Below are 24,900 nucleotides of genomic sequence, written 5' to 3'. Positions count from 1 at the left end.
ATAAATCAATACATTGAAAAAATGAATGCACCCCCGATCAAACACAGTTCACTTTCATAGCAGCCACATACAAACAGCATGATTACTTTGCTTGTTGTATATAGAATTCCTTATCGCAACTATCTACGCGCTCTCCTCCTCTCACCATTTCCCTTCACTTGTGGACTTCAGTGCACAACACATTAGCTATCTGTCACCAGACGGAAAAAAAAACATTTCCCAGCCAAACCTTCATATCATGACCACTAACCGCTACACAAAGCCTACATAGTTGTCACGTCATAGTCAACATAGCTACAAGAACTAACACGTTAGTAAACCCGCTACAATCATGCAGTACAGTGTTCAGTCAGCAAGCCATTTAGCAGTTACACCGACGGGCCCCGGTGGCAAAAAAATGAATATAACCAAAAGCTTACCTTGACTTGGAAGAGTTCCGATGTTGGCTAGCCATAGCTAACATAGCATCCCTCTCTGTTTGAGCCGGGTATTTGAGTAGGCTAAATTAGCTAGTTGCATTCGCTAGCTAAGTGAAAGTGAAAGAAAAATTAAAAATAAATAAATATAACTAGCTCTCTCTCTCTCTCTTGCTTTTCCTTAATTTTGGAAGAAGATTCTTGAAGTCAATATCCCCCGAGCTGCTACACCACAGTGCCACAGTGCTGCTGAGGTTACTGTAGACACTTCATTGCAAAACAGTGTGTTTTAATCAGTTCTTTGGTGATGTGAATATATTTAGTATAGTTTTTTTTTTTTTAAATGTTTCACTATTTTTATTTTGCTGAAATTCACTGAGGTGGATGGTTTCCTCCCCTTCGTCCTCTGAGGAACCTCTACTGATACACACACACACACACCAGGATACTACGCAGAAAGAATTTAGTTCAGATCGCTGTCACTCAGAACCTTGACATCTGTTCACAACGGAATGAAATCACAGCAGGATTTGTGACAGACTTTCCAAGAGTAGTTAACTGAATACGTTGACAATCACAGTTGTCAATGTATTCAAGTTGTCAGAGTAGTTAACTAAACCAGGCAACGCAACACACACACACCAGGTGACACACCACACACACACACACCAGGTGACACACCCACACACACACCATAGAAAGGGGACAGGCACAACGTAAACAACACCGCCATGCCTCCCTGTCTGACAGAGAATGAAATATTAAATGCAACATGAGAGGCAATTATGGACTCTTCCTATAGTTACAGCTTCAGCATTGTCCGGTGTGTACTATTTTGTTGATATAGAAACATGTAATGGACAGCACTCTCCAAGGTGTGTACACTTCCTAGTGCTTATCCTAGTTATTCTATGAAACTACTTCCTAGTGCTTATCCTAGTTATTCTATGAAACTACTTCCTAGTGCTTATCCTAGTTATTCTATGAAACTACTTCCTAGTGCTTATCCTAGTTATTCTATGAAACGACTTCCTAGTGCTTTTCCTAGTTATTCTATGAAACTACTTCCTAGTGCTTATCTTAGTTATTCTATGAAACTACTTCCTAGTGCTTATCCTAGTTATTCTATGAAACTACTTCTTATCCTAGTTATTCTATGAAACTACTTCCTAGTGCTTATCCTAGTTATTCTATGAAACTTTTCGCCTCTCCACTATAATGTCTGTCTGTCCTCGTCTCTCCACTATAATGTCTGTCTGTCCTCGTCTCTCCACTATAATGTCTGTCTGTCTTCGTCTCTCCACTATAATGTCTGTCTGTCCTCGTCTCTCCACTGTAAAGTCTGTCTGTCCTCGTCTCTCCACTATAATGTCTGTCTGTCCTCGTCTCTCCACTGTAATGTCTGTCTGTCCTCGTCTCTCCACTGTAATGTCTGTATATGTCTGCGTCGCTGAAGCATTGCCCTCCCTCCCTCCCTCCCTCCCTCCCTCCCTCTATCTCTTCCTCTCTCCTCCTCCCCTCCCTCCCTCCCTCCATCTCTTCCTCGCTCCTCCTCCCCTCCCTCCCTCCCTCCCTCCATCTCTTCCTCTCTCCTCCTCCCTCCCTCCCTCCCGCCATCTCTTCCTCTCTCCTCCTCCCCTCCCTCCCTCCCTCCATATCTTCCTCTCTCCTCTTCCCCTCCCTCCCTCCATCTCTTCCTCTCTCCTCCTCCCCTCCCTCCCTCCATCTCTTCCTCTCTCCTCCTCCCCTCCCTCCCTCCCTCCCTCCATCTCTTCCTCTCTCCTCCTCCCCTCTCCCTCCCTCCCTCCATCTCTTCCTCTCTCCTCCTCCCCTCCCTCCCTCCCTCCCTCCATCTCTTCCTCTCTCCTCCCTCCCTCCCTCCCTCCCTCCCTCCATCTCTTCCTCTCTCCTCCTCCCCTCCCTCCCTCCATCTCTTCCTCTCTCCTCCCTCCCTCCCTCCATCTCTTCCTCTCCTCCTCCCCTCCCTCCCTCCATCTCTTCCTCTCTCCTCCTCCCCTCCCTCCCTCCCTCCATCTCTTCCTCTCTCCTCCTCCCCTCCCTCCCTCCCTCCCTCCATCTCTTCCTCTCTCCTCCCTCCCTCCCTCCATCTCTTCCTCTCTCCTCCTCCCCTCCCTCCCTCCATCTCTTCCTCTCTCCTCCCTCCCTCCCTCCCTCCCTCCCTCCCTCCCTCCCCTCATCTCTTCCTCTCTCCTCCTCCCCTCCCTCCCTCCATCTCTTCCTCTCTCCTCCCTCCCTCCCTCCCTCCCTCCCTCCCTCCATCTCTTCCTCTCTCCTCCTCCCCTCCCTCCCTCCATCTCTTACTCTCTCCTCCTCCCCTCCTCCCCTCCCTCTTTCCCTTCCTCTCTCCTCCTCACCTTCTTCCTAATAAATCCCTGATTGGACTCCTTGGGGGTACCAGTGTCCTGTCAGAGTGCCACTGTGAGTGACTTTCATTAGCTAACACCCCACAGGCTCTATCATGCACAAACACTACCCAGAAACACAGAGCAGAAATTAGATGCCACTCTGGCCACAGTCCAGACACACAAAGCAGAAATGAGATGCCTTTCTGGCCATAGCCCAGACAACAAAAGCCATTGTGATCCCAGTGTCAATGCTAGCAGGCAGCGTCGTAACGCAGCGTCGCATCGCCCTGAACATGGAACAGTTGTAGTGCAGCCTAGCGGGATGTATTACAGTTCACCACCATATTTATTAGTCACAGAAACATGTTCCACTTGTCTTGTGTGTTCTGTGGATGTAGGAATATCCAGTTGTAGAAACACATAAAGTGGCTTTGTCTGTCTTTCTTAGGTGGGGTGTCTATCTTAGGTGGGGTGTCTATCTTAGGTGGGGTGTCTATCTTAGGTGGGGTGTCTATCTTAGGGGGGGTGTCTATCTTAGGGGGGGTGTCTATCTTAGGGGGGTGTCTATCTTAGGGGGGTTGTCTATCTTAGGGGGGTTGTCTATCTTAGGGGGGTGGTCTATCTCGGGGAGGTGTGTCTATATCGGGGAGGTGTGTCTATATCGGGGAGGTGTGTCTATCTCGGGGGGGAGTGTCTATCTCGGGTGGGGTGTCTATCTCGGGGGGGTGTCTATCTCGGGGGGTGTCTATATCGGGGGGGTGTCTATCTCGGGTGGGTTGTCTATCTCGGGGGGGTGTCTATCTCAGGGAGGGGTGTCTATCTCGGGGGGAGTGTCTATCTCGGGGGGGAGTGTCTATCTCGGGGAGGTGTCTATATCGGGGATGGGTGTCTATCTTAGGGGGGGTGTCTATCTTAGGGGGGTTGTCTATCTCGGGGGGGTGGTCTATCTCGGGGAGGTGTGTCTATCTCGGGGAGGTGTGTCTATCTCGGGGGGAGTGTCTATCTCGGGGGGGAGTGTCTATCTCGGGGGGGTGTCTATATCGGGGAGGGGTGTCTATCTCGGGGGGGGAGTGTCTATCTCGGGGGGTGTCTATCTCGGGGATGGGTGTCTATATCGGGGAGGTGTGTCTATATCGGGGAGGTGTGTCTATCTCGGGGGGGAGTGTCTATCTCGGGTGGGGTGTCTATCTCGGGGGGGTGTCTATCTCGGGGGGGTGTCTATATCGGGGGGGGTGTCTATCTCGGGTGGGTTGTCTATCTCGGGGGGGTGTCTATCTCGGGGGGGTGTCTATCTCGGGGGGGTGTCTATATCGGGGAGGGGTGTCTATCTCGGGGGGGAGTGTCTATCTCGGGAGGGAGTGTCTATCTCGGGGGGTGTCTATCTCGGGGATGGGTGTCTATCTCGGGGGGGTGTCTATCTCGGGGGGGTGTCTATCTCGGGGATGGGTGTCTATCTCGGGGATGGGTGTCTATCTTAGGGGGGGTGTCTATCTTAGGGGGGTTGTCTATCTTAGGGGGGGTGGTCTATCTCGGGGGGGTGGTCTATCTCGGGGAGGTGTGTCTATCTCGGGGAGGTGTGTCTATCTCGGGGAGGAGTGTCTATCTCGGGGGGGTGTCTATCTCAGGGAGGGTGTCTATCTCGGGGGGGTGTCTATATCGGGGAGGGGTGTCTATCTCGGGGGGGAGTGTCTATCTCGGGGGGGGAGTGTCTATCTCGGGGGGTGTCTATCTCGGGGATGGGTGTCTATATCGGGGGGGTGTCTATATCGGGGAGGGGTGTCTATCTCGGGGGGAGTGTCTATCTCGGGGGGGAGTGTCTATCTCGGGGGGTGTCTATCTCGGGGATGGGTGTCTATATCGGGGAGGTGTGTCTATCTCGGGGGGGTGTCTATCTCGGGGGGGTGTCTATCTCGGGGGGTGTCTATCTCGGGGGGGTGTCTATCTCGGGGGGGTGTCTATCTCGGGGACGGTTGTCTATCTCGGGGGGTGTCTATATCGGGGAGGTGTGTCTATATCGGGGAGGTGTGTCTATCTCGGGGGGGAGTGTCTATCTCGGGTGCGGTGTCTATCCTGGGGGGGGTGTCTATCTCGGGGGGGTTGTCTATCTCGGTGGGGTGTCTATCTCGGGGGGGACTGTCTATCTCGGGTGGGGTGTCTATATCGGGGATGGGTGTCTATATCGGGGAGGTGTGTCTATCTCGGGGGGGAGTGTCTATCTCGGGTGGGGTGTCTATCTCGGGGGGTGTCTATCTCGGGGGGGTGTCTATATCGGGGAGGGGTGTCTACCTCGGGGGGGAGTGTCTATCTCAGGGGGGAGTGTCTATCTCGGGGGGTGTCTATCTTAGGGATTGGTGTCTATATCGGGGAGGTGTGTCTATCTCGGGGGGGTGTCTATCTCGGGGGGTGTCTATCTCGGGGGGGTGTCTAAGTCGGGGGGGAGTGTCTATCTCGGGTGGCTGTCTATCTCGGGGACGGTTGTCTATCTCGGGGGGGTGTCTATCTCCGGGGGGAGTGTCTATATCGGGGGGGGAGTGTCTATCTCGGGTGGGTGTCTATCTCGGGGAGGGTTATCTATCTCGGGGGGTGTCTATCTCGGGGGGGAGTGTCTATATCGGGGAGGGGTGTCTATCTCGGGGGGGGAGTGTCTATCTCGGGTGGGGTGTCTATCTCGGGGGGTGTCTATATCGGGGATGGGTGTCTATATCGGGGAGGTGTGTCTATCTCGGGGGGGAGTGTCTATCTCGTGGGGTGTCTATCTCAGGGATGGGTGTCTATATCAGGGAGGTGTGTCTTTCTCGGGGGGGTGTCTATCTCAAGGGGGTGTCTATCTCAAGGGGGTGTCTATCTCGGGGGGTGTCTATCTTGGGGGGGTGTCTATCTCGGGGGGGTGTCTATCTCGGGGGGGAGTGTCTATCTCGGGTGGGTGTCTATCCCGGGGACGGTTGTCTATCTCGGGGGGGTGTCTATCTCGGGGGGGAGTGTCTATATCGCGGGGGAGTGTCTATCTCGGGTGGGGTTGTCTATCTCGGGGAGGGTTGTCTATCTCGGGGGGTGTCTATCTCGGGGGGGAGTGTCTATATCGGGGAGGGGTGTCTATCTCGGGGGGGAGTGTCTATATCGGGGATGGGTGTCTATATCGGGGAGGTGTGTCTATCTCGGGGGGGAGTGTCTATCTCGGGGGGGAGTGTCTATATCGCGGGGGAGTGTCTATCTCGGGAGGGTTGTCTATCTCGGGGAGGGTTGTCTATCTCGGGGAGGATTGTCTATCTCGAGGGGGTGTCTATCTCGGGGGGGTGTCTATCTCGGGGGGGGTGTCTATATCGGGGAGGGGTGTCTATCTCGGGTGGGTGTCTATCTCGGGGAGGGTTGTCTATCTTTGGGGGGTGTCTATCTCGGGGGGGAGTGTCTATATCGGGGAGGGGTGTCTATCTCGGGGGGAGTGTCTATCTCGGGTGGGGTGTCTATCTCGGGGAGGGGTGTCTATCTCGGGGGGAGTGTCTATCTTTCTCAGGGGATATGCGACATGTAAAATGGCAACAACAACAAAAAATATTATTTTAATAGAAGAATGGGGGTTAGGCAGCCATGTTGTTTTTTCTGTGAGAAAATAAGTTACAGCATCTCTTTCTGGCATTTGGTTTATTCTACCACTGCTCTCCTTGCTGAGTTATATCTTTTCTCTTCCTTTCTGGTTTTGTCTGGTATTGCTGGGTGTCTGTCCTGTCCGCTGGCTGGTTGTCTGGAGGCTGGTTGTCTGGCTGGCTGGCTGGTTGTCTGGCTGGCTGGCTGGTTTGGCTGGTTGTCTGGCTGGCTGGTTGTCTGGCTGGCTGGATGGTTTGGCTGGTTGTCTGGCTGGCTGGCTGGCACGTTGTCTGGCTGGCTGGTTGTCTGGCTGGCCGGTTGTCTGGCTGGCCGGTTGTCTGGCAGATGGTTGTCTGGAGGCTGCTTTCTCTGTCTGGCTTGGTTGGTGTTGGTGTTGTGATGGGATGGGGGACTAGGTGTGTCCAGGAGTGCATCAGCAGTTCTATGGAGTCAGTATGTACTCCCACAATACAACTGGCGCGAGAGAGTTAAGGTGGACGACACAACATCCCACTGTCCCCACTCCGTTTCATCAGTCGGTACGTCAGTCCGTCCTTCCGTTGGCCCCACGTTGCTCCGTCCCCCTCTACATCCCGTCTAAAGACACACTTGTTGCTCTTATCCTGGGGGTTGGCAGGCTGAACACTGCTATGTACTGTAGGTATACACTGTCCTGTATCTATCCACGGACTTACAGTAGTAATGTGTCCAAGGTACAGCTTTCCTCTATATGCCTACGTAGTGTACTATACTAATGTATACATGTCATACACAGTCGTAGACATAGAGTGTCTGTGTCCTGTGGTTGTATATTGTTTGTTCACCTGATAATCCAAGACGTTGTCAAATATCACGACTGGTAGAAAGATTATTTTTTGGGTGCTATTTTCATTTTTCTGTATTTTATTTTCTAGTGTTTGTGAAGACAGATTTGGGCAGCATCTTCAGTATGCTTAGAGACGTTTCCAATCTGTTTGAATGAAAATATTAACAATGAACCTTTGAGCGATGCAGACATCACTCGCTGTTGTTACGTTGTAAAGTCTGCAGCGTCTGGTTCACAAAGCCCAGGCAGCAGACATCACGTAGTCAGGTCATTGAGAAGTACAGGAGTCATTGTTGAGCAATACATAAATACTTTAATGGTGGAGGCTGAAGCTATAAACATGTAATAGACGATCTGAATGGGTAGCAAGGGAACGGGACAACACAATATATGTGTTTGAGGTGATGTTTGTGCGTATGTGAGTGCTCCTGTTTTGTGTGTGTGTGTGTGTGTGTGTGTGTGTGTGTGTGTGTGTGTGTGTGTGTGTGTGTGTGTGTGTGTGTGTGTATATGCACATGAAGGTTTTTATTGAACCTGCTGTGAGTGAGGGAACATAAAATGGGACAGAATCATGGTTTGGTTCTGTGTGTTTGCGCTCATTGGGCCATAGTCACATGATCACATGACTTGTCTTCTGTCTCCATGGATTCAACTGTAACTTAGCACTAGAGCTATGACATCATTTTTGCGAGAGAGTGTGTGTGTGTGTGTGTGTGTGTGTGTGTGTGTGTGCGTGTGTGTGTGTGTGTGCGTGCGTGCGTGCGTGTGTGTGTGTGCGCGCGCGCGCGCGCGTGTGTGTGTGTGTGTGTGTGTGTGCGTGTGCGTGTGTGTGTGTGTGTGAATATTTGGTTTGATTCCATTCCAGCTCACACTGTGAAGATCACTTGACTGCTCGTTGTCTCTCCCCCTTTTCTTTTTCTCGGTCTCTCTCTCTGTGTCTCTCTCTACTGTCTAAGCTCTCTCTCTCCCCCTCTCTCTCTCTCCCCCTCCCCCTCTTCCTCTCTCTGTCTCTCTGTCTCATTGTGTATGTGTGTCTCCTGTAAAGCAGAGAGCAGAGAGAATTCGTTCAGCCGCTCGCGGAGCTCCAGTGTGTCCAGTATCGACCGCGACACCAAGGAAGCGGTGACCACGCTGCAGTTTGGAGAGTCCTACGGTCGTAAAGCTGACTCCCTGCCCACCGCCTGCCTGTGGGTGGGCACCAGCCTGGGTGTGGTCCTCCTACTGCCCATATCCATCCCCACAGAGAAGGAGAGGCTGGAGGAGCCTGTCACCATGGGGCCCAGCGGTGAGCCTGCTCTGGGGGAAGAATGGCCTTGATGTGGCCTGCCTTAGCCTACTTTATTTTGCTGTCTGAGCAATGACATTAGACATGATAGTAATGGAGAAATGACTGACTGACTCACAGGGTGCTGAGGTTATTCATATGCTAATAAGGGTGTGATAATGTTAATTTGCCAGCGCATATTGATTTTCCCTCCTCCTACTGTCTCATTCTTCTCTGTCCTCCTACTGTCTCATTCTTCTCTGTCCTCCTACTGTCTCATTCTTCTCTGTCCTCCTACTGTCTCGTTCTTCTCTGTCCTCCTACTGTCTCGTTCTTCTCTGTCCTCCTACTGTCTCATTCTTCTCTGTCCTCCTACTGTCTCGTTCTTCTCTGTCCTCCTACTATCTTATTCTTCTCTGTCCTCCTTCCCTCTCATTCTTCTATATCGTCCTCCTCTCTCATTCTTCTCTGTCCTCCTACTGTCTCATTCTTCTCTGTCCTCCTCCTGTCTCATTCTTCTCTGTCCTCCTACTGTCTCATTCAATATCAACGACTGAAATCAGTCCAATTAAATACAAAGATCAGAAACAAAAGTGAATATAAAACGGTGATTATATAAAAAAAACTCTGGAAGCGATTTAATTTGACTGCATATCCATTATGCATCCGTTGCAGATCCATAAGACATATAGTTGTGTCACGTCCTGACCATAGAATGCTGTTATTTTCAATGGTAGAGTAGGTCAGGGCGTGACAGGGGTTTTTTGTAGTTTAGATTTTCTATGTTGTTAGGTTCTAGTTTTGTATTTCTAGGTTGGGTTTTGTTTGGGATGATCTCCAATTAGAGGCAGCTGGTCATCATTGTCTCTAATTGGAGATCATACTTTAGTAGGTGGTTTTCCCACCTGGGTTTGTGGGAGATTGTTTTTGAGTTAGTGTATGTTTCACCTCTGCGTCACGGTTTGTTGTTTTTGTTCTTTAGTTTATTTGTATATATTGCATAGTTTCACAGTTTAATAATAAATATGTGGAACGATAATCACGCTACACTTTGGTCCGCTTCATCCTACGACAACCGTGACAGAATCTCCCACCCCCAAAGGACCAAGCAGCGTGGAATGGACTAGTGGACATGGGAGGAGATGCTGGACGGGAAAGGACCCTGGAGGCAGACTGGGGAGTATCGCCATCCTAAAGAGGAGATTGAGGCAGCGAAAGCGGAGCGGCGATATTACGAGGCACTATACCAACCACGAGGCAAGTGCGAGAGGCAGCCCCCAATTTTTTTGGGGGGAGGGACACGGGGAGATTGGCAGAGTCAGGGTGGAGACCTGAGCCAACTCCTCGTGCTTACCATGGGGAGTGAGTGAAGAAGCAAGCACCGTGTTATGCGGTGATGCGCACTCTGTCACCAGTGCGCATTCACAGCCCGGTGCGATCTGTGCCCGCGCCCCGCATTTGTCGAGCTATGTTGAGCATTCAGCCAGGAAGGGTGGTGCCAGCTCAGCGCTCCTGGTCTCCAGTTCGCCTTCTCGGTCCAGGATATCCTGCGCCGGCTCTGCGCACTGTATCGCCAGTGCCCAGTGGGTCCTGTACCAGCACAGCCCAGTGGGTCCTGTGCCAGCACCCCGCATTTGCCGGGCGAAAGTAAGCATCCAGCCAGGACGGATTGTGCCAGCTTTATGCTCGAAACCTCCAGTGCGCCTCCACGTCCCAGTATATCCTGTGCCTGCCCCACGTACCCGGCCTCCAGTGAGTCTATCCAGCCTGGTACGCCCTGTTCCTGCTCCTCGCACTTGCCCTGAGGTGCGTGTCACCAGTCTGGTGCCACCTGTGCCAGCCCCACACATCAGGCCTCCAGTGCGCCTGCCCAGTCCGGGGTGTACTGTTCCTGCTCCCCGCACTCGCCCTGAGGTGCGTGTTACCAGTCTGGCGCCACCTGTGCCAGCCCCACGCATCAGGCCTCCAGTGCGCATTCCCAGTCCAGAGCTTCCGGCGACAGTTCCCAGTCCAGAGCTTTCGGCGAGAGTTCCCAGTCCAGAGCTTCCGACGACAGTTCCCAGTCCAGAGCTTCCGGCGACAGTTCCCAGTCCAGAGCTTCCGGCGACAGTTCCCAGTCCAGAGCTTCCGGCGACAGTTCCCAGTCCAGAGCTTCCGGCGACAGTTCCCAGTCCAGAGCTTCCGGCGACAGTTCCCAGTCCAGAGCTTCCGGCGACAGTTCCCAGTCCAGAGCTTCCGGCGACAGTTCCCAGTCCAGAGCTTCCGGCGACAGTTCCCAGTCCAGAGCTTCCGGCGACAGTTCCCAGTCCAGAGCTTCCGGCGACAGTTCCCAGTCCAGAGCTTCCGGCGACAGTTCCCAGTACAGAACCTCCTGCAACGATCCAGGGTCCGGTGACACAAAAGCAGAGGGATCAACGGGCGGAGCGGGGGTTATGCCCCGAACCGGTTCTGCCTCCTCTGCTGGAGGATCCGCGGGATGAGAAGGTTCTGCGTACTGCACCAGAGCCGCCATAGACATTAGTCACCCACCCTACCCTCCCTTTTATTTTAATTTTTGTGGTGTGTTCGGAGTCCGCACCTTTGGGGGGGGTACTGCCACGTCCTGACCATAGAAAGCAGTTTTTTTCTATGGTAGAGTAGGTCAGGGTGTGACAGTTTTTTTTTCTAGTTTACATTTTCTATGTTAGGTTCTAGTTTTGTATTTCTATGTTGGGTTTTGTTTGGGATGATCTCCAATTAGAGGCAGCTGGTCATCGATGTCTCTAATTGGAGATCATACTTTAGGTGTTTTTCCCACCTGGGTTTGTGGGAGATTGTTTTTGAGTTAGTGTATGTGTCACCTCTGCGTCACGGTTTGTTGTTTTTGTTCTCTAGTTTATTTGTATGTATTGCATAGTTTCACAGTTCACTAATAAATATGTGGAATGATAATCACGCTGCACTTTGGTCTGCTTCATCCTACGACAACCGTGACAAGTTGTGTCGAAATATATTGGCACGATTGCACTTTTCTTGAATCATTCCTTAAATAATTTATTGGAAATTTATTGAAATTGGATCAAAAATAATTATGTTCTCCACACATTGCTACTGGATTTTCAACAATTCAGAGACAATTTAATGTTTTTATTTTGAACACAAAGACAAATAGTATGGACCAAATTATTGGCAGCCCGGAGCTAGTACTGAATTGCACAGACTTTGGCCAATATAACTGCCGACAAACACTTGTTGTAGCCGACTGAGCTTGCTGCACCTTTCTGTTGGCAATTTGGACCACTTTTCGTCAGGAAACTGCTCAAATACTTTAATGTTTGAGGGGTGCCCTCCACTGTGTTCAGATCTCGCAGTAGGTTTTGAATGTGACTCAGATCTGGACTATTGGCTGGTCACTACAGAACAGTCCAGCATCTCTTCTTGAACCATTCCATGGTGCTTCTGATGTGTGTTGGGGGTTGTCCTGCTTGAAGACCCACAACCTTTAACCTCTCTGGGAACGTGGGACGCTTACCCTAGTCAACAGCCAGTGGAATCGCGTCGCGCGAAATACAAATACCTCATAAATGCTATAACTTCAATTTCTCAAACATATTACTATTTTACACCATTTTATAGATACACCTCTCCTGAATCGAACCACGTTGTCCGATTTCAAAAAGGCTTTACAGCAAAAGCAAAACATTAGATTATGTCAGGAGAGTACCCTGCCAAAAGAAATCACACTGCCATTTTCAAAGCAACTAGCATGCATCACAAATACCCAAAACACAGCTAAATGCAGCACTAACCTTTGACAATCTTCATTAGATGACACTCCTAGGGCATCATGTTACACAATACACACATTTTTGGTTCGATAAAGTTCATATTTATATATAAAAACAGCATTTTACATCGGCGCATGACGTTCAGAAAATATTTTCCCTCAAATGCTTCCGATGACGCAGCGCTACAATTTACTAAATTACTATTCAAAAACATTGTTAAAATTTAATATTGTCATTCAAAGAATTATAGATTAACATCTCGTGAATGCAACCGCATTGCCAGATTTAAAAATAACTTTACTGGGAAATCACACTTTGCAATAAACGAGGTGGTATGCTCAGAAAAATAGGCTATGCGATACAGGTTAGCGCCATCTTGGAACCATCTAAAATCAAATATACTATTGTAAATATTCCCTTACCTTTGATTATCTTCATCAGAAGGCACTTCCAGGAATCCCAGGTCCACAACAAATGTAGTTTTGTTCGAAAAAGTAAATAATTTATGTCCCAATAGCTCCTTCTTGTTAGCGCGTTCCGAAGGCTACTCATAATGTACGAGGCGCGCTAGACTTGTCGCCACGAAAGAGCAAAAAATATATATTTACGTTCGTTCAAACATGTCAAACGTTGTATAACATAAATCTTTAGGGCCTTTTTCAACCAGAGCTTCAAAAATATTCAAGGCGGACGATTGCATTGTCTTACTAAACGTTTCGGAACAAAAGGGTTCCCATGGGAGCCCGCGTCATAGTAGCAATGGCCCTCCCCCTGTGAACAACTTTCCAAGCCTCTCTTTCGGTCAGTTTCTGCCATAGAAGACTCAAACCACTTTGTAAAGACTGTTGACATCTAGTGGAAGCCTTGGGAAGTGCTAAATGAATCCTAACTCACGGTGTGTCTCATAGGCAAAGTGTTAAAGGTGATTTCACAAATCAGATTTCCACTTCCTGCATGGAATCTTCTCAGGTTTTTGCCTGCCATATGAGTTCTGTTATACTCACAGACACCATTCAAACAGTTTTAGAGACTTTAGAGTGTTTCCTATCCAAATCTAATAATATATATATGCATATTCTAGTTACTGGGCAGGAGTAGTAACCAGATTAAATCGGGTAAGTTTTTTATCCGGCCGTGCAAATACTGCCCCCTATCCCCAACAGGTTTTAACAGAGATACAGTTTTTGGACACTGGGTTGATCACTGCACTCCAAAACACCTTGATAATCTAATGATTTCATGACGTCTTGCACATGTTCAAGACCCCTAGTACCAGAGGCAGCAAACACTTAATTTGGTCGTTGGTAAACATAGGAAGACCCCACTGCTGAAGGAGACACAAGAACGCCTGATTTAAACTTCTCAAAAACCCAACTAAACAAGCCTAAGTCCTGGGGAAAAATCCTCTGTGGACCAATTAAACAAAATTGAAGCTCTTTGGCAATTCAGATCAGTTTACTGACGACTAAATGAAGAACGACAACCAAATTAACGCTGTGCAACCAAGTACTAGCTCCAGGGTGTCAATAATTTTGTCCATGCCATTTATCTTTATTTTCTAAATTAAAATTGAAAACATAAGTTTACAAAAATAAAATCGGTTCTGCAATGTTGACAATCAAGTGGTAAGTTTTACAAAAAATGTCAACTTATTTTAATTTAATTTTACCTTTATTAAACTAGGCAAGTCAGTTAAGAACAAATTCTTATATTCAGTGATGGCCTAGGAACAGTGGGTTAACTGCCTTGTTCAGGGGCAGAACTACAGATTTGTACCTTGTCAGTTCGGGGATATGAACTTGCAACCTTTCGGTTACTAGTCCAACGCTCTAACGCTTATTTGAGAACAAATAGGGAATCATTTAAGGAAAGTGCAAGGTGCCAATATTTTTGTCCACAGCTATATATAGACATCTATTACACATTTGAGAACAGCCATAATGATGACACTACAATGTTTTTGTTTACGTGCATCTATCGGGATACCTAAAATATGAGCTTTTGCATAACATCACATGAATGCGTTATAGATCCACTACATGACCAACAGTATGTGTAAACCTGGTCGTCAAACATCTCATTCCAAAATCATGGGTATTAATATGGAGTTTGTCCCTCCCCCTTTGCTGCTATAACATTTACATTACATTTACATTTAAGTCATTTAGCAGACGCTCTTATCCAGAGCGACTTACAAATTGGTGCATTCACCTTATGATATCCAGTGGAACAACCACTTTACAATAGTGCATCTAAATCTTTTTGGGGGGGGGGGTTAGAAGGATTACTTTATCCTATCCCAGGTATTCCTTAAAGAGGTGGGGTTTCAGGTGTCTCCGGAAGGTGGTGATTGACTCCGCTGTCCTGGCGTCGTGAGGGAGCTTGTTCCACCATTGGGGTGCCAGAGCAGCGAACAGTTTTGACTGGGCTGAGCGGGAACTGTGCTTCCTCAGAGGTAGGGAGGCGAGCAGGCCAGAGGTGGATGAACGCAGTGCCCTTGTTTGGGTGTAGGGCCTGATCAGAGCCTGAAGGTACGGAGGTGCCGTTCCCCTCACAGCTCCGTAGGCAAGCACCATGGACTTGTAGCGGATGCGAGCTTCAACTGGAAGCCAGTGGAGAGAGCGGAGGAGCGGGGTGACGTGACAGCCTCCACGTGACAGCCTCCACTAACAGCCTCCACTATTCTGGGAAGGCTTTCCTCTTGATGTTGGAACATTGCTGCGGTGACTTTCTTCCATTCTGCCACAAGAGCATTAGTGAGGTCGGACACTGACGTTGGGCGATTAAGCTTGGCTCGCAGTTGGCGTTCAAATTCATTTCACAGGTTTTTGAAGGGGTTGATGTCAAGCCAGACAAGTTTTCCCACACTGATCTCGATAAACCATTTCTGTATGGACCTTGCTTTGTGCATGGTGGCATTGTCATGCTGAAACAGGAAAGGGCCTTCCCCAAACTGTTGCCACTAGGATTTCCCTTAACTGGAACTAAGGGGGCCTAGCCCGAACCATGAAAAACAGCCCCAGACCATTATTCCTCCTCCACCAAACTGTACAGTTGGTAGTATGCATTGGGGCAGGTAGCGTTTTCCTGGCATCCGCCAAATCCAGATTTGTTCCCCGGACCGCCAGATGGTGAAGCGTGATTCATCACTCCAGAGATTGTGTTTCCACTGCTCCAGATTCCAATAGCGGCGAGCTTTCCACCACCCCAGCCGACGCTTGGCATTGTGCATGGTGATCTTAGGCTTGTGTACAGCTGCTCGTCCGTCCGTGAAAACCCATTTCACAAAGCGCCCGACGAACAGTTCTTGTGCTAACGTTACTTCCAGAGGCAGTTTGGAAGTCGGTAGTGAGCGTTGTAACCGGAGGACAGATTATTTTTTTAGGCGGTGCATGCTTTATCACTCGGCGGTGTGATTTTATACACTTCGTCAGCAACGGCTGTGGCTGAAATAGCCCAATCCACCAATTTGAAGTGGTGTCCACATACTTTTGTATTTATATATATATATATATATATATATATATATATATATATATATATATATATATAGTCTATCAGCTATAGATCTATTTAATTAACCTTCAATAATGTGGTTTGGATCTGTTATAACACGTTCATTAAATTATTATCGAAGTCAAATTAAAATATTTGTGACATGCTTTATAAACAACAGGTGTAAACTAATAGTGAAACGCTTACTTAATGCCCCTTCCCAATGCCTAGATAAAGAAAATAGAGAAATAATAGAAAAGTAATAATAAATACACAATGAGTAATGATGACTTTATACAGGAAGTACCAGGTAATAACTTGGCTTTATACAGGAAGTACCAGGTAATAACTTGGCTTTATACACTGGGTACCAGGTAATAACTTGGCTTTATACACTGGGTACCAGGTAATAACTTGGCTTTATACACTGGGTACCAGGTAATAACTTGGCTTTATACACGGGGTACCAGTACCGAGACAATGTGCAGGGATACGAGGTAATAACATGGCTATATACAAGGGGTACCAGGTAATAACATGGCTATATACACGGGGTACCAGTACCGAGTCAATGTGCAGGGGTATGAGGTAATAACTTGGCTATATACAAGGGGTACCAGGTAATAACTTGGCTATATACACGGGGTACCAGGTAATAACATGGCTATATACACAGGGTACCAGTACCGAGACAATGTGCAGGGGTACGAGGTAATAACATGGCTTTATACACTGGGTACCAGTACCGAGGAATTGTGCAGGGGTACGAGGTAATAACATGGCTTTATACACTGGGTACCAGTACCGAGGAATTGTGCAGGGGTACGAGGTAATAACATGGCTTTATACACTGGGTACCAGTACCGAGGAATTGTGCAGGGGTACGAGGTAATTGAGGTAAATATGTACATATAACTAGGAATAAAGTGACTAGGTAACAGGATAGATAATAAACAGTAACAGCAGTACGTGATGAGTAAAAAGAGTTAGCACAGAAAGGGTCAATGCAGATAGTCCGGGTAGCTATTTGGTTAACTATTTAACTAACTATATAGAAGTCTTATGGCTAAGGGGTAGAACCTGTTCAGGGTCCTAGATGTGTAATGAATGCATTATGGTGTATGTAGTGAAGGTCAATTGTTACCAAAACAACATCTCCCCCCTAGGTACCATCCTGATGCTGAAGGGCTCAGTGCTATGCTTTTCCTTCCTGGACTGTGGGGGCACTCTTATCCAGAGTCCCTACGAGGTATGGCAGGAACCCGAGGACCCCGACGAGCCCCGCAGGCGCAAGCTGGTCAACTTATCCCCACTGTCTTCCCAGGAGGCATGTGGGGACGGTCACCTGGCCGTGGTGTGTTCTGAGAAACAGGCCAAGGTCATCCTCATGCCTACCCAGGCTGTCCTGTTCACACACAACGTCACAGAGTCTTCCTTCCTCCTGCGGGCTGACGTTGTCTCCGTCTGCAACAGCGTCTGCCTGGCCTGCTTCTGCGCCAACGGACACGTCATGACCCTCAGGTTTACAGTCTGTTTGTCTCTGTTATGAAGCTGTCTTGGTTGTGTACACTTGATGACACCTCATTGGAGGAAAAATACCATTTGTTATTTTCTGTTCTGAGATTACTTCTACAACTACTACTACCACCCTTTCGAGAACGTTGTTTTTTTTCTCTGTTGTCGTCTCCTCCCAGTTTGCCCAGTCTTAGACTCCTAATGGATACTAACTACCTTCCCCTGACGGACGTGCGTATCGCCCGCACCTTCGTCTTCACCAACGGCGGCCAGGCTCTGTACCTGACCTCTCCTACAGAGATACAGCGCATCGCATACAGCCAAGAGATGACAGACAACCTGCAGGTCAGCACCTGTCTGTGCGTCTGTCTGTCTGTGTGCTTTTTCTCCCACTGTGAATGTTTTTGTGTTTCTGTACACACCGTTTTGTACACACCTTATTTGTTAGTGGATTGCAGCATAATTGACGATATCCCTCTACTTGTTTGTTTGTGTGAGTGTTCAACAGAGTGAGTTCACACAGGAATTCCATGCCAGTGCACGTGTGTTTATATATGGGTTGGGTATCCCATTGCACTGTAGCCATGACAACACGTTGCATCCTGCCACTTTGGCAGAGTGATTTGTCAGGGCCGCTGGTGCAGTAAATATACGGACGCCATAGTTGATACCTTTAGTAAAGCCCAGTCGTGACAATTACCCTTGAAATGAAACGTCACACTTGTCATGTGTGGTTTTAGCTCCACTGTGCTGTATCCATGGTGGAGTAAGTGTGTGTGTGTGTGTGTGTGTGTGTGTGTGCGTGCGTGCGTGCTCCAGCTCCAGCTCCAGCTCCAGACATGTAGCCTCTCTACCAGCAGCAACATGACTGAACATGCTGCATAACCACACTGCCATCTGCTGGCACAGTAAAACACCAACACTGTTATGCTCCTCTGCGAGCTTCCTTTTTAAATTGGCTCACCGTCATCGTTGACTTTTCCCTCACCTACAGTATTTTAAACATATTTTTATCAACTATTTTAACCAACTTGCCATCCCTTCATGCCAAAAAATTATATTGTGTGAAATCTGCTGTTACCATCTGTGTATTTTGGTATGACTGTGTTAATATGTGTATATTTTGGTATGACTGTGTTCCTATGTGTATATTTTGGTATGACTGTGTTCCTATGTGTATATTTTGGTATGACTGTGTTAATATGTGTATATATTGGTATGACTGTGTTACTATGTGTTTATTTTGGTATGACTGTGTTACTATGTGTATATTTTGGTATGACTGTGTTACTATGTGTGTATTTTGTTATGACTGTGTTACAGTACTATGTGTTTATATTGGTATGACTGTGTTACTATGTGTATATTTTGGTATGACTGTGTTACTATGTGTATATTTTGGTATGACTGTGTTACTATGTGTTTATTTTGGTATGACTGTGTTACTATGTGTGTATTTTGGTATGACTGTGTTACTATGTGTGTATTTTGTTATGACTGTGTTACAGTACTATGTGTATATTTTGGTATGACTGTGTTACTATGTGTGTATTTTGGTATGACTGTGTGTGGTGGCTAATTTCTGCATTACCAAATGAGGAGAGTTACAAACTTCACACACCAGTCAGAGTTATACTTAAACTACATATTTAATAATTAAGAGCTTTTGCAAAAGCACTTTGACTTTCAATGATGCGCTATCTCTAATGAACCATTGAAAAAGTGACTACACATAAGTACAAAGATCTTTTATAGCCAAGATACACCCCTCTCAACGTACATGACGAACCACAGATACATAGAATGGTTCACAAAGGAACCTTATACTTGAGAAAGGAGTATCCCTTAGCCAGATAACATTCGCTATAAATTATCGTTCAGTTTGGTCCCTATGACGAGGTTCTAATCTCGTTCCTGGTACTTCATAACACAGAACCATTACCTCATCCAATGGCATAACTCAATTGTCAACTCTAGATACTCCCATCTCAAGTAAACCCCCTCTTGACTCCACTCCTGGACAAGCTCACTGAGGGGAGTGACTTGCGCACAGACATTGTGGAGACAAATAATTGGTTCCTCATTAATCACGACATCCCTTCATATGGTTTAAGAATAGGTAAAGACACATTCACATATGAAGACAATGTTCCATTCTGTCCTCCCTGTCTGATATTCTGCATAGCAACAGAGATATGTCAAAGACAAGTCTGACCTCTCCCCTCTCTGGGCCCCAAGTGACTGAGCCCCAGCTAAGGGAAAAGTGCAACTGCCAACATTCATTATCCAAAGGATACATTCTAATGACAAGTATCTCACATAAGCATATTATGCAAATAAAACATCTTAATTATCTATGTTACCCAACTAATTCTGATTCATCTGCCACATGTGTTACAGTACTATGTGTATATATTGGTATGACTGTGTTACTATGTGTATATATTGGTATGACTATGTTACTATGTGTATATATTGGTATGACTGTGTTACTATGTGTATATATTGGTATGACTGTGTTACTATGTGTATATATTGGTATGACTGTGTTACTATGTGTATATATTGGTATGACTGTGTTACAGTACTATGTGTGTATTTAGGTATGACTGTGTTACAGTACTATGTGTATATTTTGGTATGGCTGTGTTACTATGCGTGTATATTGGTATGAATGTGTTACTATGTGTAAATATTGGTATGACTGTGTTAATATGTGTATATATTAGTATGACTGTGTTACTATGTGTTTATATTGGTATGACTGTGTTACTATGTGTATATATTGGTATGACTGTGTTACTATGTGTTTATATTGGTATGACTGTGTTACTATGTGTTTATATTGGTATGACTGTGTTACTATGTGTTTATATTGGTACGACTGTGTTACTATGTGTATATATTGGTATGACTGTGTTACTATGTGTTTATATTGGTATGACTGTTACTATGTGTATATATTGGTATGACTGTGTTACTATGTGTATATATTGGTATGACTGTGTTACTATGTGTTTATATTGGTATGACTGTGTTACTATGTGTTTATATTGGTATGACTGTGTTACTATGTGTTTATATTGGTACGACTGTGTTACTATGTGTATATATTGGTATGACTGTGTTACTATGTGTTTATATTGGTATGACTGTTACTATGTGTATATATTGGTATGACTGTGTTACTATGTGTATATATTGGTATGACTGTTACTATGTGTATATATTGGTATGACTGTGTTACTATGTGTATATATTGGTATGACTGTTACTATGTGTATATATTGGTATGACTGTGTTACTATGTGTTTATATTGGTATGACTGTGTTACTATGTGTATATATTGGTATGACTGTATTACATTACTATGTGTATATTTTGGTATGACTGTGTTAATATGTGTATATATTGGTATGACTGTGTTAATATGTGTATATATTGATATGACTGTGTTACCATGTGTATATATTGGTATGACTGTGTTACTATGTGTATATATTGGTATGACTGTATTACTGTATTATGTGTATATTTTGGTATGACTGTGTTACTATGTGTATATATTGGTATGACTGTGTTACTATGTGTATATATTGGTATGACTGTTACTACAGTGAGGGAAAAAAGTATTTGATCCCCTGCTGATTTTGTACGTTTGATGGTAGGTTTATTTGAACAGTGAGAGACAGAATCATTTCTTTGTCAGATGGCAAACGTACAAAACCAGCAGGGATCAAATACTTTTTCCCTCACTGTATGTGTATATATTGGTATGACTGTTACTATGTGTCTATATTGGTATGACTGTAATCTAGTTCTTGGTTCAATGTTGTTATCAGCTCACTAACTGATGATTCAATATGACATTGTGTCTGTCTGTCTGTCTGTCTGTCTGTCTGTCTGTCTGTCTGTCTGTCTGTCTGTCTGTCTGTCTGTCTGTCTGTCTGTCTGTCTGTCTGTCTGTCTGTCTGTCTGTCTGTCTGTCTGTTAATATATGTGGTGTGTTGTTTCAGGACATGCTGGGTGAGCTCTTCACTCCTATAGAAACGCCAGAGGCCCAGAACAAAGGATTCCTCAAGGGCTTCTTCGGGGGCAATACCCAGACCTTCGACAGAGAAGAGCTGTGTAGGTCACATTCTAGATGTTGTGTGTTTTAGTGCGTGTTGTTTATGTTTGTGAGAGGCAGTTTGTGAGAGACAGTTTGTGAGAGACAGCTTGTGAGAGACAATTGGTGAGAGACAGTTTGTGAGAGACAATTGGTGAGAGACATGTTGGTTTTACAGACTCAGTCAGGGAGAGGTTGAAAATGTCAGTGAAGACACTTTCCAGTTGGTCAGCGCATGCTCGGAGTACACGTCCTGGTAATCCGTCTGGCCCTGCGGCCTTGTGAATTTTGACCTGTTTAAAGGTCTTGCTCACATCGGCTACGGAGAGCGTGATCACACAGTCGTCCAGAACAGCTGGTGCTCTCATGCATGCTTCAGTGTTGCTTAACTCGAAGCGAGCATAGAAGTTATTTAGCTCATCTGGTAGGCTCGTGTCACTGGGCAGCTCGCGGCTGTGCTTCCCTTTGTAGTCTGTAATAGTTTGCAAGCCCTGCCACATCCGACGAGCGTTTGAGCCGTTGTAGTACAATTCGATGTTAGTCCTGTATTGACGATATGCCTGTTTGATGGTTCGTCGGAGGGCATAGCAGCATTTCTTATAACCGTCTTGGCTAGAGTCCTGCACCTTGAAAGCGGAGGCTCTATCCTTTAGCTCAGTGCGGATGTTGCCTTATTTTGGTATGATTGTGTTACTATGTGTTTATTTTGGTTCTGTCTGTCTGTCTGTCTGTCTGTCTGTCTGTCTGTCTGTCTGTCTGTCTGTCTGTCTGTCTGTCTGTCTGTCTGTCTGTCTGTCTGTCTGTCTGTCTGTCTGTCTGTCTGTCTGTGAGACAGTTTGTAATAATGTCAAATTTAATCAAGAAGGCACGAGGGGGTGTGGTATATGGCCACGACACAACACGGTGTGCCTGGATACTACCCTTTGTCGTGGTATATTGGCCATATACTACAAACCCCCAAGGTGCCTTATTGCTATTATAAACTGGTTACAGATGTAATTAGAACAGGAAAAAGACATGTTTTGTCATACCCGTGGTATGATGTCTGATATACCACTGCTTTCAGCCAATCAGCATTCAGGGCTCAAACCACCCAGTTTATATTATGTATATATACACTGTTGTAACGATGTGCAAATAGTAAAAATACAAAAGGGAAAATAAATAAACATAAATATGGGTTGTATTTACAATGGTGTTTGTTCTTCACAGGTTGACCTTTTCTTGTGGCAACAGGTCACAAATGTTGCTGCTGTGATGACACACCGTAGTATTTCACCCAATAGATATGGGAGTTTATCAAAATTGGATTTGTTTTCGAATTCTTTGTGGGTCTATGTAATCTGAGGGAAATATGTCTCTAATATGGTCATACATTTGGCAGGATGTTAGGAAGTGTAGCTCAGTTTCCATCTCATTTTGTAGGCAGTGTGCACATAGCCTGTCTTCTCTTGAGAGCCAGGTCTGCCTACGGCGGCCTTTCTCAATAGCAAGGCTTTGCTCACTGAATCTGTACATAGTCAAAGCTTTCCTTAAGTTTGGGTCAGTCACAGTGGTCAGGTATTCTGCCACTGTGTACTCTCTGTTTAGGGACAAGTAGAAATCTAGTTTGCTCGGTTTTTTGGTAAATTCTTTCCAATGTGTCAAGTAATTCTCTTTTTGTTATCTCATGATTTGGTTGGGTCTAATTGTGTTGCTGTCATGGTTCTCTGTTGGGTCTGTTTCTGTTTGTGAACAGAGCCCCAGGACCAGCTTGCTTAGGGGACTCTTCTCCAGGTTAATCTCTCTGTAGGTGATGGCTTTGTTATGGAAGGTTTAGGAATCACTTTGTTTTAGGTGGTTGTGTCTTTTATGGATTTGGATAATAAGTCTCTCTCCTCTCCTCTCCTCTCCTCTCCTCTCCTCTCCTCTCCTCTCCTCTCCTCTCCTCTCCTCTCCTCTCCTCTTCTCTCTTCTCTCTCTTCTCTCTCTTCTCTCTCTCTTCTCTCTCTTCTCTCTCTTCTCTCTCTTCTCTCTCTGCTCTCTCTTCTCTCTCTTCTCTCTCTTCTCTCTCTCTTTCCTCTCTCTCTTTCCTCTCTCTCCCCCTCCTCCTCTCCTCTGTAGTTGGGGAGGCAGCAGCAGGTAAGGCCTCTCGGAGCCTGGCCCAGCACATCCCTGGTCCAATGGGATTGGAGAACGTGAGGGCTGCAGCCGGCGGGGTGGTGGGGGACCTGGCCCGAGCCCGCATCGCCCTGGAGCAGAGAGGAGAGAGACTGGGAGAGCTGGAGGAACGCACCACCCTCATGTTAAAAAGTGCAGAGACCTTCTCAACACACGCCCACCAGGTACGGCTCAGCCAGCCAGCCAGCCAGCTAGTGATTGTGTGATGGAGAAACATGGGGAAATGAAGAGGGGTATGTTGTAAAGTTATCCTTCCCCTGTGTCTCTATCTGTTCTCTACAGGTAATGCTGAAACACAAGGACAAGAAATGGTATCAACTTTAAAGTAGGACAGCGGGCCACGACTGCTGATGCTTTGCTGGGACATGGACCATCACTCTACAGATGAGAGAGAGAGAAAGAGAAATAGAAAGAGAGCGAGAGAGAGAGAAATTACTATGTGTTTATTGGCCTCTCTGCAGGATGTCTGTACATCATTGTCACAAGACTTGGACAGAGGGTGGTCACTGAGATGGACACAGACCAGGAAGTACGTTGGTAAGACGGGGGAACCCAGGAAGTGGATGATGACAGTTCATCAGTGTGTGTGGGTGGGCTACCCAGATCTTGCTGTGTAGATACTCTAACGTTATGAAACCAACAAGACTGCATTAAACAAAATGGATGACTACTGATAACATACAACTGCCATATCAAAAAGCAGCATGCTACTTTAACAAATACTAAATATAATGTGTATTTAATAATATAAGCCAACAAAAGAAAGTGTGATTTTTTTTTTTGAAATATTTTTGGAAATTTGAAAAAAATATATATATAAAAATGAAAATGTATGTCTGCATTGCTATAAAGCCAAACGTTTTTTTGTTGCCTTCTTTATAACTCTCATGAGGTTTTTTGAACACATATAATTTCTGTATCAACACTTTATTTTCCCAATATTATACTCATGATGATATTCATATTCCATCAAATCTCTTGGGTCTAAACAGTGCAAAAACAAAAACACAAGTCTTTCAAAACGTATTACACATTCTGAACGACTACACTTCACCAACACTCATTTCATTCTGTTGGGTGCTGCTACTTAGAGTACTTTACCTGTTAGCTAAAACATTTCAGCCACATGATGGAAATGTATGAACACAGAGAACAGATGTGTAATGTGTGAATGGTAATAAGTTGTGTTGGCTGAGGGGCAGTGGTGAAAGTAGCCTGTGTTGGCTGAGGGGCCGTGGTGAAAGTAGCCTGTGTTGGCTGAGGGGCCGTGGTGAAAGTAGCCTGTGTTGGCTGAGGGGCCGTGGTGAAAGGAGCCTGTGTTGGCTGAGGGGCCGTGGTGAAAGTAGCCTGTGTTGGCTGAGGGGCCGTGGTGAAAGTAGCCTGTGTTGGCTGAGGGGCCG

General features: G+C 46.3%; 1 protein-coding gene across 2 annotated transcripts in view; it reads left to right on the top strand.

Moving 5' to 3' along the window:
- LOC115161390 (syntaxin-binding protein 5-like) overlaps positions 1-24,605 on the top strand; it is a 236,131-nt gene extending 211,526 nt beyond the window's left edge. For both annotated transcript variants that reach the window (XM_029712341.1, XM_029712339.1), the window contains 6 exons: positions 8,239-8,475; positions 16,883-17,237; positions 17,411-17,576; positions 21,249-21,360; positions 23,444-23,664; positions 23,783-24,605. In XM_029712341.1, coding sequence (XP_029568201.1) covers positions 8,239-8,475; positions 16,883-17,237; positions 17,411-17,576; positions 21,249-21,360; positions 23,444-23,664; positions 23,783-23,824 — 1,133 coding nt within the window. In that variant the 3' untranslated portion in view covers positions 23,825-24,605. The remainder of the gene's footprint in view (positions 1-8,238; positions 8,476-16,882; positions 17,238-17,410; positions 17,577-21,248; positions 21,361-23,443; positions 23,665-23,782) is intronic.
- Positions 24,606-24,900: the final 295 nt, after the last annotated feature.

The sequence above is a fragment of the Salmo trutta genome, chromosome 24, assembly GCF_901001165.1.
Source record: "Salmo trutta chromosome 24, fSalTru1.1, whole genome shotgun sequence".
Taxonomy (NCBI): domain Eukaryota; kingdom Metazoa; phylum Chordata; class Actinopteri; order Salmoniformes; family Salmonidae; genus Salmo; species Salmo trutta.
This window is presented reverse-complemented; position numbering and strand designations above follow the sequence as displayed.